At 41.5% G+C, this 13,715-nt stretch overlaps 1 protein-coding gene across 1 annotated transcript; it reads right to left on the reverse strand.

Annotated features, from left to right (window-relative positions):
• Window positions 1-11,740: 11,740 nt before the first annotated feature.
• On the reverse strand, window positions 11,741-13,122 carry LOC133806066 (uncharacterized). Its single transcript, XM_062244201.1, has 4 exons — window positions 13,039-13,122; window positions 12,663-12,936; window positions 12,283-12,432; window positions 11,741-12,192 (listed from the first exon to the last, which is right to left on the reverse strand). Exons 1-4 carry the CDS (start codon window positions 13,120-13,122, stop codon window positions 11,741-11,743), a joined length of 960 nt encoding a protein of 319 aa, XP_062100185.1.
• Between the last annotated feature and the right edge of the window lie 593 nt (window positions 13,123-13,715).

A 13,715-nucleotide genomic window follows, 5' to 3' on the forward strand; every position in this document is an offset into this window, starting at 1 on the left:
AAGACTTTTATTTTTTTATTATTATTTTTAGTTAATTTAAATTTAAATTTAAATAAAACCCATTAAGTTGCCTATATAAGGAATATGATATCTAGGGTTTTAACGAGTGAGTCTCAGTTGATTCATTGGGTAAGTGAAAGCCTAGATAGTCTAATCCTTTATTGGCCACTCACTCTCTTCTTCTCTTTTAGATCTTTATCTCATGTGTTGAGAACTAGCCCACAGTAGTTCTATGTTGATAAAAGGCTTGGTGAGGAAGACTGTGTTGCTGATCTAGTTCAATCTCTTGACAATAGTCTGCTACAGAAAGGAATCAAGGGTTTGAGAGATTGAAGGATGGAGTTGTTCCAGTTCCGTTGCGTAATGTAAGTTTATTTACCGTAATCTGTTTTGTATCAATTTCATGGGAGTATGTTTTAGGAATTTACATGTTTGTTTGATAATATGTAAATTACATGAAAATAAATAAAGATCTTGTAAAATGTAATTTCCAACAGGTGCCATGTGCACCCAAAATTCCGCGAGATCAAAATTCAAACGCAAATGCCTTAGCCAAACTCGCAAGCGCGAAAGATGCTGACACTTTAAACGTCGTACCAGTAGAAAGATTGAGTAAGCCAAGCATACAGGCGGTTAAAGCCAGTATGGAAATTCGAATGAAGGATACGTGGATGGCACCTTACTTGGAGTATCTGACAAACGGTGCGCTACCAACAGATAGAATCAAAGCCAGAACTCTACAGAGGCAAGCTGCTAGATATATACTGGTCGATGGTGTTATGTACCGAAGAGGATATTCAATGCCACTACTCAGATACGTTACACCAGAAAAAGCTAAGGAACTCATGAAAGAGGTGCATGAAGGCTTCTGTGGGGATCACGCTGGGGGGCAGAGTTTGGTAAAAAAGATTCTGAGGCAAGGCTACTTTTGGCCAACCGTGAACGAGGATTCGATGGAGTTTGTACGGAGATGCGATAAGTGTCAGAGTTCTCCAAAATTCCACGAGCCGCTCCAAACGAGTTGAAACAAATGCAGAGTCCGTGGCCTTTTGCTGTTTAGGGCATAGATTTGATTGGATCCCTGCCAATGGGAAAAGGCGGACTAAAGTACGAAGTCATGGCAGTTGATTACTTCACCAAATGGGTCGAAGCTGAACCACTCGCTACCATAACGACCAAAAAAGTTCTTGACTTTGTCATCAAGAACATTGTTTGTCGATATGGTTTGCCCAGAAAGATAGTTTCAGACAACGGAACCCAATTTGACAGCGATTTATTTACCGACTTATGCAAAAGACACGAAATTATTAAAAGCTTCTCTTCAGTTGCGCATCCCCAAGAAAACAGGCAGGTTGCGGCCGTGAATAAAACTCTTAAGGATACACTAAAGAAGAGGCTCGAAGACGCCAAAGGAGCATGGTCGGAACAGCTTCCTAAAGTCCTCTGGTCATATAGAACATCTCATCGAACAGCGATGGGTCATACCCCATTTTCCTTAGCCTACGGATATGAGGCTATGTTACCTGTCGAGTTAGATCCCCCTCACATCGACGCATAACATACGACCAGGACCAGAACAGCCAACTGATGATGGAGTCCCTAGACTCTATTGATGAGACACGTGAGAAAGCCCAACTCCGAGTTGCTGCATACCAACAAAAAGTCGCCTGGCACTTTAACTCAAAAGTTAAGGAAAGAAAATTCAACGTCAGTGATTTGGTGCTACGACGAGTTTTCTTAAATACCCGCGAACCCACTGCTGGAGTACTCGGACCAAACTGGGAAGGACAGTACCAAATCGAAGAAGTCCTTCATCCGGACACCTTCAAACTTGCACGCCTAAATGGAGATCTCATTCCATGTTATTGGAATGGAGAACACCTGCGCAAGTATTATCAGTGAACAATCCTTTTTAAAGGGTTGGCTTGTACAAAAATTTTCTTTTTACAAGTTTAGCAAAAAGGGTTAGCCACGTTGTATGGCTAATCGCTCGTATATGTAAGATTCTATTTTAGAATCACTCGTAAAGACATGTTTAGTCCATTATTAATATGAGAATATAAGGGACTACACAGCCAGTCATTCTTGCCAACTTTTGTGAAATCATTTTTACAAATATTTGTTCATTACGTGTGTTGTTTTGCTGTATTACAAGTATTGAATTTCGTATCGACCAAAAATGTTCAAACAGGTCGTGGTCAAGGCAAGTGACCAAGGACCTAAAGCTCCTCGATCACTTGGGGGGCATACAAGGCACATCGATAGCAAAGCATACCATGAGGTATGTAAACACATGAACAAAATAAGTGAAAGCATGCTACAGTACTTAGAGTATTTTTCAAAATTTATGATTTTGTTAAATCAAACCAAAGTAGTATGCTAAGTTCGGTCATGCGAACAGGTATTATAATAGAAATATTATAATATCATTAAGGCAACCGTTTACACCACGAGCAATAGTGCTCGGATGTAAATATGAAATTAAAAGGAAAATCCTTACATCGCGAGCAGTACTGCTCGGATGTAATTGTTCAAACATAAGTAAAATTAGCTGCCCATGCAGCAATAAAAGGAAATTGTCTTTATAGAAAGGCCTGTGGGCCGCAAAAATTGTGAAAGATAAAAATATAAGTTATTTCGAAGCAGGAGCATTCTTGTCAGCTAGAGGGTCATCTTTGGCACCAGCAGCAGGGGTCTGGGCCTTGGCCTTCTTTTCCGCCTCAAATCGAGCAGTGCATTCCGCCATTAGCGACTGTTGCATGTTCTCAGCTAAGTAGTCGATGTTGGCCCCCTGGTTATGTTTCCAGAAATCATAAAAGCTTAGGAAGGTGGCTTCCTTATACTTCTCCAGATTTCTGGCACCGTCCTCCTCGAGCTCTTGAATGCGCTCCTCAAGTTCCTTGACCCGCTTCCCGAGCCTCGTCACTTCATCTCTGCTGGCAGTCAGATCAAGATTCAACTGCTTACACTCTCGGGTATTGAGGACAGCACTCTCCCTCCATTTTTTCCGCTCCTCGTTGGCTTTTTCTCGGGCATCTTCACTCTCCTGAAGCTCTCGAGTGAGAGTGGATTGGTCCTCGCATAACTACTCGTTCAGCTTAGACAACTCCTTATTCTCCACAAGCAGCTTGCTGTTTTCCTCGAGCAGTCTGACTTTCTCATCCTCAAGCACTTGCTTAGCCTGGGCAAGCCTGGAGTCAAAGTTCTTCTCTCGAGAGACCATTTCCCCAGCTCGGCGCCAGCTAGCAGTCAAGGATAAAAACCCCTGAAGGAGAAATGGGTTAAGTAAGGAAGTTTAGCGTAAATGACAAAGCAACAGGAGACAACTTACACTGGCTATCTCGTTCAACCCGCTGTTGATGATGTCGTGGATATCCATTGTTGCAGTGTCATTGATGGCGACCTGGGAGCGCTTATGCTTGGAGAGCCGATATATCCTCTCCTTGGCCATGCCAACTACATGGCTGGGCAAGGAGCCTTCAGACAAGTGATCCATGGCCTCTTTGTCTACGGCCTTCGAGGAGGACCGAGGATCAGCAGGAGAGGGAGTTTGCTGCTCGGGAGCAGGCGGATGTGTTAAGTTCTCTTTGGAGGGAGCGTCTGTGGAAGCATTTTCTGTTCGGGCTTTCTTCGCTGGGGTCTTGCTACTTTCCCCTCGGACCCTTTTACCGTCTTTCGGGACAGAAGCTTCGGCAGCAGCTTGATAGTGTGCAAAGAAGTCCCCTGAATTCATGCCTGCGCAAAGGATAACATTCAAACAATAAGTTTAAAAGATCGCAAAGAAATAGAAGTTAGAGTGTAAGAGTTGCAAAAGTAAGGTACCCGAGCTATGCCTACTGGTCGTAACATTATCTACAGAACTACCTAGTTCCTGGAAGAATTCTGAATTTAAAGAAGGAGCGTTCCTAAAGTTTCCGTCCCCGTCAAATAGATGGACGGGAATGGGCAAGTTATTTAAAAACGAGAATTGTGTACTGTGTACATCCGACGAGTCGTCAGACTGTTCGGCAGGCTCAGTAGCCTTTTGTTTCCCCTTGCCCTTGGGGACCGATGGTTCTGCTGCTCGATGGGTAGCAGCAGGCTCCCTGATAGTAACCCCAGTTGGCCTCCTCCTAGGGGGTGACTGAGGCTGCTGCTCGGGACCCTGCTCGCGCCCCCCAGCATGAACACCACCCGCCGCAGGTTCACTGGTCGTAGGTGGAGAGCCCTTAAGGCCAGCCAACCTAAGGTTAGCCTCAGTGATCAAATTTTTTACACTCTTTGCAGCATTGGACATACTCGCTAAGAGTGCTGCCCTCGACTCCATTCCTGGAGTGGGGGTCGGGCGCAACCATGGACCTGGAATAAAGTGGAACAGTAGAATGTTACGACAAGAAAAAGTTAAAGGGCAGGAACTACTGGTTTAAGGCTCGTTATTTTCCTTACCTCCTCGGGTGAACGCCAAGTTGTTCGCAGCAATATCAGGTGTGAGGAAGTACTCCAAGTGATACTTCCCTGCATTAGAGATATGGGTGGTCTCGGACAGGAAAGTGCGTCCGGTCTCTTGATGGTAAAAATGAAAAAACCTCGAACTGTCTTGGTGAGGGTTGGATTTAAGGTCAAATAAATAATTGACCTCGTGAGGGGAGGGGGCTGGCCATTTCTGGATTTTGTAAAGGATGTAAAGCGCAGTCAGCATCCTGTATCCGTTTGGGGTAATCTGGAAAGGGGCCACCCTGAAGTAATTAACCACCCCTTGAAAAAATGAATGCAAAGGCAGGGTGGCACCCGCCTCAAGGTGGTATCTCGACCAGGCGCTATAAGCCCCACCCGGAAGGTTGGCTCGCTGGTCGACAGTAGGTCTGACTAGGGTCACCCCCGTCAGATTGTACTTTGTTAAATAATTGGAGACCATTCGAATAGTCACCATGCTCGGAGCCACCACGTGCCTGAACTTCGGTCTCAGGAGGAAATTCTCCTCGACCACTGGTTGAGGGGGCGTCAGCAGGAGGCTGACTTTGAGGAGGGTCGCGTCTTTTTCTGGCCTTGGTTTTTGTTCTGGCCATTCTTTGGGCAGGAGCTGGTTGAGGATTTGGTTTAGGGCGTGAAAACGAGATTTCTGGAATTAATGTGGATGGATTCTCTTCTCCTTCGAGCAGCTGGGCTAGGAGTTCGTCTTCAATAGGTCTCTCTCCCCCCCAAGGGTCTTGCATATGAACTACAAACAGACAATGGAGGAGATTAGACAATCCGCGAAGTAGTACGGGGAGGCTGGGATAACGTTGCTCATGCCTAAGTAGCCAGCAACATCCTAATCCTATGCTGACTTCAACGTGGATAAATCGAATCAGAAAAGGAAAAAAAGACATTTTCTAAAAAAAACTTTTTTTTTCAACTCCTAAAGGGCGGAAATTTTTTAGTTTTTCTTTCATCTAGCCTAAAGGTTGAAACTTTCAACAGCCTAACGTCCCAAATTAGAAACTCTACCTATCAAAATCCTAAACAGACCCATACCAGGTGTAAAGACGCACTTTAACAGAATATCGGATGTGTCCTATCAAAAACCCTATTCAAGAACGCAGTACATCAGAGTAGAAAAATAGCATGCATGGTGTAGTACAGATAAAAAAGGAACATATTTCTTACCTGGGCGAGAAGATGATTCGGAGGAAGGTAAAAACTTGAATCGGAAGACCTGCAACACAACGTCGGACTGGTTTTTGGAGCTCTGAACACTGGTGCAGGTTCTTGAAGACTTTAGCAATGTTGATGAATAAAAAATTATCTTGAAGAAGAAGGAAGATCTACTTATAAAAAGTAAAGGGACAGCCAAAAGGCGGTAATCATCGTTTCTCATTTTCGAGACGTGGGGAAGTGGACAAGCCGTCAAAATTACCTTTTTTGGAAACTGAAAAGGCTTGATTAGACATAATTATGTCATGGTGTACAAGAACACACGGGGGTTCTGACAAACATCGTGGGGGTATGAACAGTTGTTCCCTTAAGTTTCTTCGTTACTGGTCGCAACAAACAAACTTGGGGGGCAAATGTTATCCAAAAAATCAGAAGCGAATGATGTGGCAAGCATTAATTACACATGGCTGACACCTTGAAGAATGCATGCTCGACTATCGACCAGGAAAGCACCCTGTATCAGGCGATCAGTTTTAGATACGACCAGCCTGGTCGTATGCACTTTATACGCGGAAAAGATCTTGGGCAGTTATGGTAGAATCTGAGATTCTCTCCCATGATTTCCTGAGTATCCGATTATTTAGGAAATAATATCTATAACAAATCAATGTAACCCTTCCCTGAGCTTATAAATAGACGGAGAGGACTCAGGGAAGGGGATCTGGCTCTATTTTCTCTTTTCAGACTTCTAAATCGTTTGTGACTAGAAACTATATTGTATTTGTTCTTCAGAGGCTAGTGAAACTCATTGAACCCGAGTTCTTTGATCACTCCTTTGAATCTCAATCTAATAACAATTCAAGTGGACGTAGGTCATTACCAAATCCTGGGGCCGAACCACTATAAACTCTTGTGTTCTTATTCTTTTCGTCATTAAGTTCTTTTCAACGCATTCATACACGTCAAGAAAATTGTGACTCCGTGTCAGTTGCCCAAATCTAGGGTCAACACTATCCCCCATACAAAAATGGGCCATGGACTCTACATTTGTTTAAGCTCATTACGAGTTGCTCGAGGTATCTTGGAGAATCTTTGGCACTTGTCACATTTTTGCCCATACTCCATTGCATCTTCATTCATCGTTGGCCAAAAATACCCTTGCTCAATATTTTTTTTGCTAGGCTCTACCCCCCTGCGTGATTGCCACAAAACCCTTCACGTACTTCTATAATCAATAATTCATCTTTTGTTCTGGTGACACAACAAAGTAAAGGCATTGAGTACCCCCATATGTTCATCACTCCATCAATGATTACGTATTTAGCAGCCAGCCTCGATATCTTTCGCGCTTCATTTTTGTCTTGGAGCAAAATCCCTACTTTAGATAATTAGCAATCGGAGTCATTCATGATGGGTAATTTTCTAGCAGCAACGTTGTCTCTGTTTCATTAATACTCGATTGGGAAAGGTGCTCAACTGGTATTATGTTAAGAGTGTATACATCTTTAGCGCTTACTAGCTTAGCTACGGCATCGACATTTGAATTTTGGTCACGTGGTACCTGCAGTATGATATATTTTGTGAACTGTGCAAGAAGATCTTTAGCTTTGCTTAAATAGGAAGCCATGTTTATCCTTCGAGCTTTGTATTCTCCCGAGATTTGGTTCACGACCAACTATGAATCGTTATAAATCTCTAATGCTAAAGATTTTACGTCTCTAGTAAGTCGAGGGCCGGCGAGCAGGGCCTCTTATTCTGCTTCATTGTTTGAGGTATTAAATCCAAATCATAATGCACAATGAATGCGATGCCCTTCATGTGTAGTTAGAATTATACCAGCTCCAGAGTTGTGCTCATTCGAGGAACCATCTACGTATAATTTCCATGTTGGCTAGGTCTCCTCATTTATATCTGATGCTACTACTTGCTCATTTTCATCTGATACATGTGCACATTCAGCAATACAATTTGTTAATGCTTGCCCTTTTATAGCAGTCCGTGGATGGTAGGTGATTTCATATTGCCCAAGCTCTATCGTCCACTTAAGAAATTGACCTAATGCTTCTGGTTTTTGTAGAGCCTACCTAAGAGGTTGGTCGGTTAGGACTGTAATTGGATGAGCTTGGAAGTATAGCCTCAGTTTTCTTACTGTGAGCAGTAGGCAATATGCCAAATTTTTGACCAGGGGGTATCTTGTTTCAACTCCTACCAGCCTCTTCCTGATATAATATATTGGATGTTGGATTTTATCTGCTTCCCTTATAAGTGTTGCACTAACAAAATGCTCAGTAACTGCTAAATATAAGAAAAGGGTTACACCATCAACAAGTTTTGACAAGACTAGTGGCTGTGCTAGGTGCTCCTTAAGAGCCTGGATTGCTTTCTCACGTTCTTTCGTCCATTCAACCTTGTTATTTCCTCTTCGCAAGTTGAAGAATGGAACATATTTGTCTGTTGACTTTGAGATGATTCTGCTAAGAGCTGCGATTCACCCTGTGAGGCTTTAACATCCTTTATCTTGGTTGGGGACTTCATGTCAATTATAGCCTTGATTTTTTTTTGGATTAGCCTCTATGCCTATTGAATTGACGATGAACCCAAGAAATTTGCCCGAGCCTACTCCAAATTATCACTTTAAGGGGTTAAGCTTCATATTGTAATACTTTAAAATGGTAAAGCATTCTACTATATCTTGAACATGCCCCCGGCCTTTTTTGACTTAACCAACATATCATCGACGTAGACTTCCTTATTATTGCCTATATGATGTCTAAACATCATGTTGACCAACCGTTGATATGTCGCGTTAGCTTTTTTGAGTCCAAATGGCATTACCTTGTAATAGTGTAAGCCTATGTCGGTCCTAAAGCTGGTATGCTCCTCGTCGGGAGGGTGCATGCTATTCTGATTGTACCTTGAGTGGGCATTCATAAAAGTAAGGACCTAATGACCTATTGTAGCATCAACTAGTTGGTCTATCCTTGGCAAAGGGAAGTAGTCTTTTGGGCATGCTGTGTTTAAGTATGTGAAATCAATAGATCCTCCACTTTCCATTGGGCTTTGGTACTAGAACAGGGTTTGAAACCCATTCAGTGTAAAAAGCTTATCTTATAAACTTATTTTCCTCCAGCCTTTCAACTTCCTCCTTTAAGGACTTTAACCTTTCTTTATCAAGCAGCCTCATTATCTACTGAATGGGCTTGAAATTGTCCCTGTCGATATTCAAGGCATGGCTAATTACAGTAGGGCTGATACCCACCATGTCCTGTTGTTTATTAAAAAACTTATGAGTTCAAGTTTGACCTCATCAACTAAGTTTTTTCCAATTTTTATAGTTCTGGTGGGCTCTTTCAGGTTGAGTGGAACCTCTTCGAGGTCCTCAATTGGTCCCACTCCAATATCATAGCCCCCAAAATAAGGGTCAAAGTCCACTTCCTTGCTTTGGGTAGCGCTCTATTTGGAGGTGTTATGCTCATTTAGGGGAGCTTGCTTTTATTCCTCTGATATGCTCATTTCCATTACTACTGTTGGCTTGTTTTTTGCAGGTCCAACAAAAATCATGCTGGTCGTTACCACTTACAAAGTCTTTTTTGGTAGTTGTAATTGAAGAGTTGTAACATTCTTGAGCTCCCGCTGATTCCCTTTGTAGAGTCCAAGAATTTTACTTAGCTAGTTAGATAGTAGTAGCAATAGTAACAGTTGTAGTATTTTTATGACTGTGGATTTTGGTTCAGACCGGGATTTAGTTGGACACTCGTAGTAACACTTGTAGATTTTCTAAGTTTAACCTATAGTTTAAGAATATTAATTTTAACCATTAATATGACTGATATTGATGGTGATATTTATTATATTATAAGGTTTAGATAGACCCAATAAGATAGTAACACTTGTCTTGTGTATGTTTAATGATAATTAAGTATTTTTTAGGAATAAGTTTATTAAGATCAATATTTGAATATCCTAGGGTCTGTTAGCAGCTTTGAAATCGTTAGAGGACTTAGTCAAGGCTGTTTACTCAATTCAAATTAGGCTGAAAATGTGCAATTTCGTGTTTAATATTTCAGCGTATGCTGATATATCGTAGCTATAGGGGGCGATATATTGGCTCATTTGAAGGATTTTTGAATGTTTTTAAAACCGAGATCATTTTAATCTTTAACCTCTTGATAAGTCCAGCATCTTTCTGACCGAGTCTTCCGCCTCTGCTGAACGATAATTCAAATATTTTTCACTTAAAAATCCATTATTTTATTCAAGTTAAATGAAGATCTTTTCATTCTTGAACTCTATAAATAGGACCTAGTACCCAGCCATTTATTCATTCATCAAGCTAAGTTCAGAGTTTGCAAGCTGCTAGGTTATTTTTGAGTGCTTAAACACTTGGGTTGGGAATATAAGCTTTATCCTTTTAAGCTTAATAAACACTCAGGAAGTAAGGTTCATAGTATTTTTCGGTTTGAGGTGTAGTTCGGTTATAGAAGCATTCGAGGTATTCATTATTTTAGTTCATTTATGTGTTATTCTTATAGTTTTCTACTCAAAATCCTAACTCTATTCTTTATTCTTGGTTAGGAAATCTAAGATCTTGAACATAAGATTTTTGGTAAGTATATTCTCGATGGTATAGTTCGTCCATTCTTTTCATCCCTTTTTCTTTAGTATACTCACCTTTCTTTGATGGTTTTTAGGAGTGTTCCAAAGTCCCAATCCTGTTCTCATCTCCCGGTATATTTGGTAAGGAAAATAGGATAAGATTCTATATGTTATATGTTATTTTATGATTTATGTGTTATGAAATGTTATATTATGTATGTTTGTAGGCTTGGGCATATGACTTGTATAGCTAACAAGCCCTAATAAATTTATGGGCATATGACTTGCTTAGCTAGCAAGCCCCACAAATCTAATGGGCATATGACTTGTTTAGTTTACAAGCCCCAAGTAGTAATGGCCATTATAAGTATATATGCCATATGATTATGATACACTTATGGTATATGTTTATGGTATATTTTTAGCATATAATATGAATTTTATGAATATGATTTATGTTGTTAGATTTTCCTTGCTGGGCATTAGGCTCATTCCTTTATGTTTATATGTGCAGGAAAATTGCTATGGTGGCAGAAAGGTTCTTGGCAGCTTGGGGGTTGTGTATTGAGGTAGAATCGAAATGGATGGATTGAGCGTTCGGTTCGAGGATGAAGTCGCTTCTTACTCTTTTAAAAATTATGCTTTATATGTATTTTCTGCACTTTATTTTGTAATCCATTTATTTAAAGTCATGTTATGTTTTTATTTTAAAAACAATGGGATCCCATATCCTACTTTAAATTTTATGTAGTTTAACGTTTGTCTTACAAGTTTTAATGAAGTTATGATTGGTGAGTTTTATTAAAGATTAGTGTCTATGTATAAGTAGTCATTAATGGTCCAAAATCTAGAGTAGTTGGGTCATTACACCCTTAGACACATCCAATTCTAGCATTGGTTGGGAACATCATCGTTATATGAAATATGGATGTGATAGCCCTAAGATCAATAAGTTTTGGCCGTCCGAGTAGGGAGTTGAATGCTGGGGGAAGATCGACCACCATAAATGTGGCCATGACTTTGTTGTTCGTTGGTGCAGCTCCGACAGTTACTGCTAGTCTGATTTTCCCTGCTGGAGTCATTCTTTCTCCAAAAAAACCATATAAGGTCTTTGTCCAGGGCTCAAGATCTCGAGTAAAAAGTTTCATCCTTTCAAGAGTGCCCTTAAAAAGGATTTTAACAGAAGAACCATGATCCACCATGGTTCGTGGAACGATCATATTGGCAATTTGGGCTTCTATTACCAAAGGATCTTTATGCGGGAACCTGATGTGTGCGACGTCGTCCTCGGTGAATGTAATAGGCTTACACTCTTACCGAGGTGTTTCAGGAGTACGGTCCTCGACTGCCAACACCTCTTCTCCTAGTTCATGATGTAATGTTCGAGCTTATCATTCTAGGGCCTTTCTACTTTTGCCAGCCAGGTGCGGCTCTCCAAAAATCATATCCAATCAACCTGCTACAAGGGCTGGTTGTAGTGGTTGGGCTAGTGTATTAGAAGTTCTTGCAGTAGCCAATTTTGTTTGGCAGGTCATCGAACGTATCCTTTCATTGCCTGATAATTTTGACGAATGAGGAACTCAATTTCATCTTCGAGTTTGTTACACTCATTAGTTCCATGTCCATAATCATTATGGAAGCGACATAATTTGTTGGTGTCTCTCTTGCTTATATCTTTCCTTATAGGATTAGGTTTCCTATAAAGGACTTCAGCTTGCGTAGGTTGAAAGAACTCTGCTCGTGATCCTAAGAGCGTAGAGTAGGTGGTGAAATGTGGCACATATTCTCGCAACTTATCACTGGTCTTTGCTCGTTTATTATCGTTATTATTGCCACTGCTTGAATTGTTATTCTGTTTACCACTTTTCTGGTTATTCTTGTTACTATTACCATTGGTTGTCTGGTTCTGGTTAGTTGCACCAGAGTTTTTTGCCGGTGCAGTACTGGTTCTTGCTTGGTTAGCTTGATCAGATTTCCGAATATCTTCTTCCAGTTCAATAAACTAATTTGGTCGATCAAGAAACTTGCTGGCCGAGTAAACAGTCTTTCTTCTTAGGTTGGTCCAAAGTGGACCTTTGATTTGGATTCCAGCCATGATTTCCATCAATTTTCCATCATCACTGACTATCTTGGAGCGAGCAGCCTCTTGCATGAAATGATACACATAATCTTTGAGGGACTTGTTGGGTCCTTGTTTAATATCAACAAGGTCATTGAGCTTGCCTGGCAAAGTTTGAACAACGAAAAACTGTGAGTAGAAGAGCCTCACAAATGCATCCTAGGAATTGATGGTCCCAGGTTCTAGTTTGAAGAACCACTACTGAGCTACGTTAGCCAGAGTAGTAGGAAAGTTCTTCCAACATACATCATCTTGAACCCCTTAGAGATCTGTCTGTATCTCAAAATTGTTCACGTGAAAACGAGGTCTTCGTTGGCAGTGTACATCTTCCAACTTGGCATCTTGAACTTGGAAGGAATTGTAAGGACATTTATCTTTTTAGAGAAAGGAAAGCCTTTCCTTCTGTCTAAATCGATGTCAGTTGGTTTCAGGGCTGTCAATTCTTGAACCGTTTGAGTTGAAACATCGAGTTGTGATTGAATAGCATGAGCGACCAGTGGAACAACCGCTGGTGCAACAACTGGGAGTGTTGCAGCTTCATTTTGTGGTGCTGGAGGGATTACTGGTGCAACAAGTCCAGCAACATTAGACCCATTGCCTTCCCGAAGCTGGTCGAGGACATCTCACTAGTCACGTCCCCAATTTTCGAGTATATTAAAGACATTTCTTCCTCTCGGTTGCCCCCCCCCCCCAACATTTTGACTATCTACTCGAGGAGCAGCAGAAGGTGGTCTAGCTGGAAAATTTGTTTGCTCATGCTGCCTTGGTGTGACAAACAGTCCTTCATGCTGCATATTATCCCAAGCAAGGGTGTTTTGAGGGCTAGGTGGCCTTGGCATAACAAATTGCCCTCTTGGATGCCCATCATTATGACGATCATCATAGTAGTGGTTATCGTGGTGTTGATCTTCATCATATAATCATAACCATTCGAGTATGATGTTTCATAGCTACTACTTGCTTCTTGGTTGTTTCTCCGCCTGTTCGTTCTCAGCGAGTGACCATGATTGCACCGAATTAACTGATTATGTCGAGGTTGTTGGCCTCGCTTTTGACTCGCTGGTCGTTCGTTCCTTGATTGTCAGAACTGCTGACCAGGTCCTAGATTTTATGGATTATGAGGTTGTCCTCCTCTTGAGTTTGATCACCTTGGTTGCCTATCAGCATGCCTTCCACCTCCAGATACTTGTCTACCACAGTCTTAAGCTTGGACAAGATTGGGCCACACTTATTCATCTTGGTGGAGTTGATGAAACACTCCTAGTTGAGCTCCCCTGTTTGAGTGATGACTACAAGTTTGCCCAGGTTGAACTACTTGGTCTCGGGACCTTGCTGGTTGAGCAGGCTCTGGGACTCAATCAACTGGCCTTTGTGCCTCAGCATTTGC

This window comes from Humulus lupulus, chromosome X (genome assembly GCF_963169125.1).
Source record: "Humulus lupulus chromosome X, drHumLupu1.1, whole genome shotgun sequence".
In the NCBI taxonomy this organism is placed as follows: domain Eukaryota; kingdom Viridiplantae; phylum Streptophyta; class Magnoliopsida; order Rosales; family Cannabaceae; genus Humulus; species Humulus lupulus.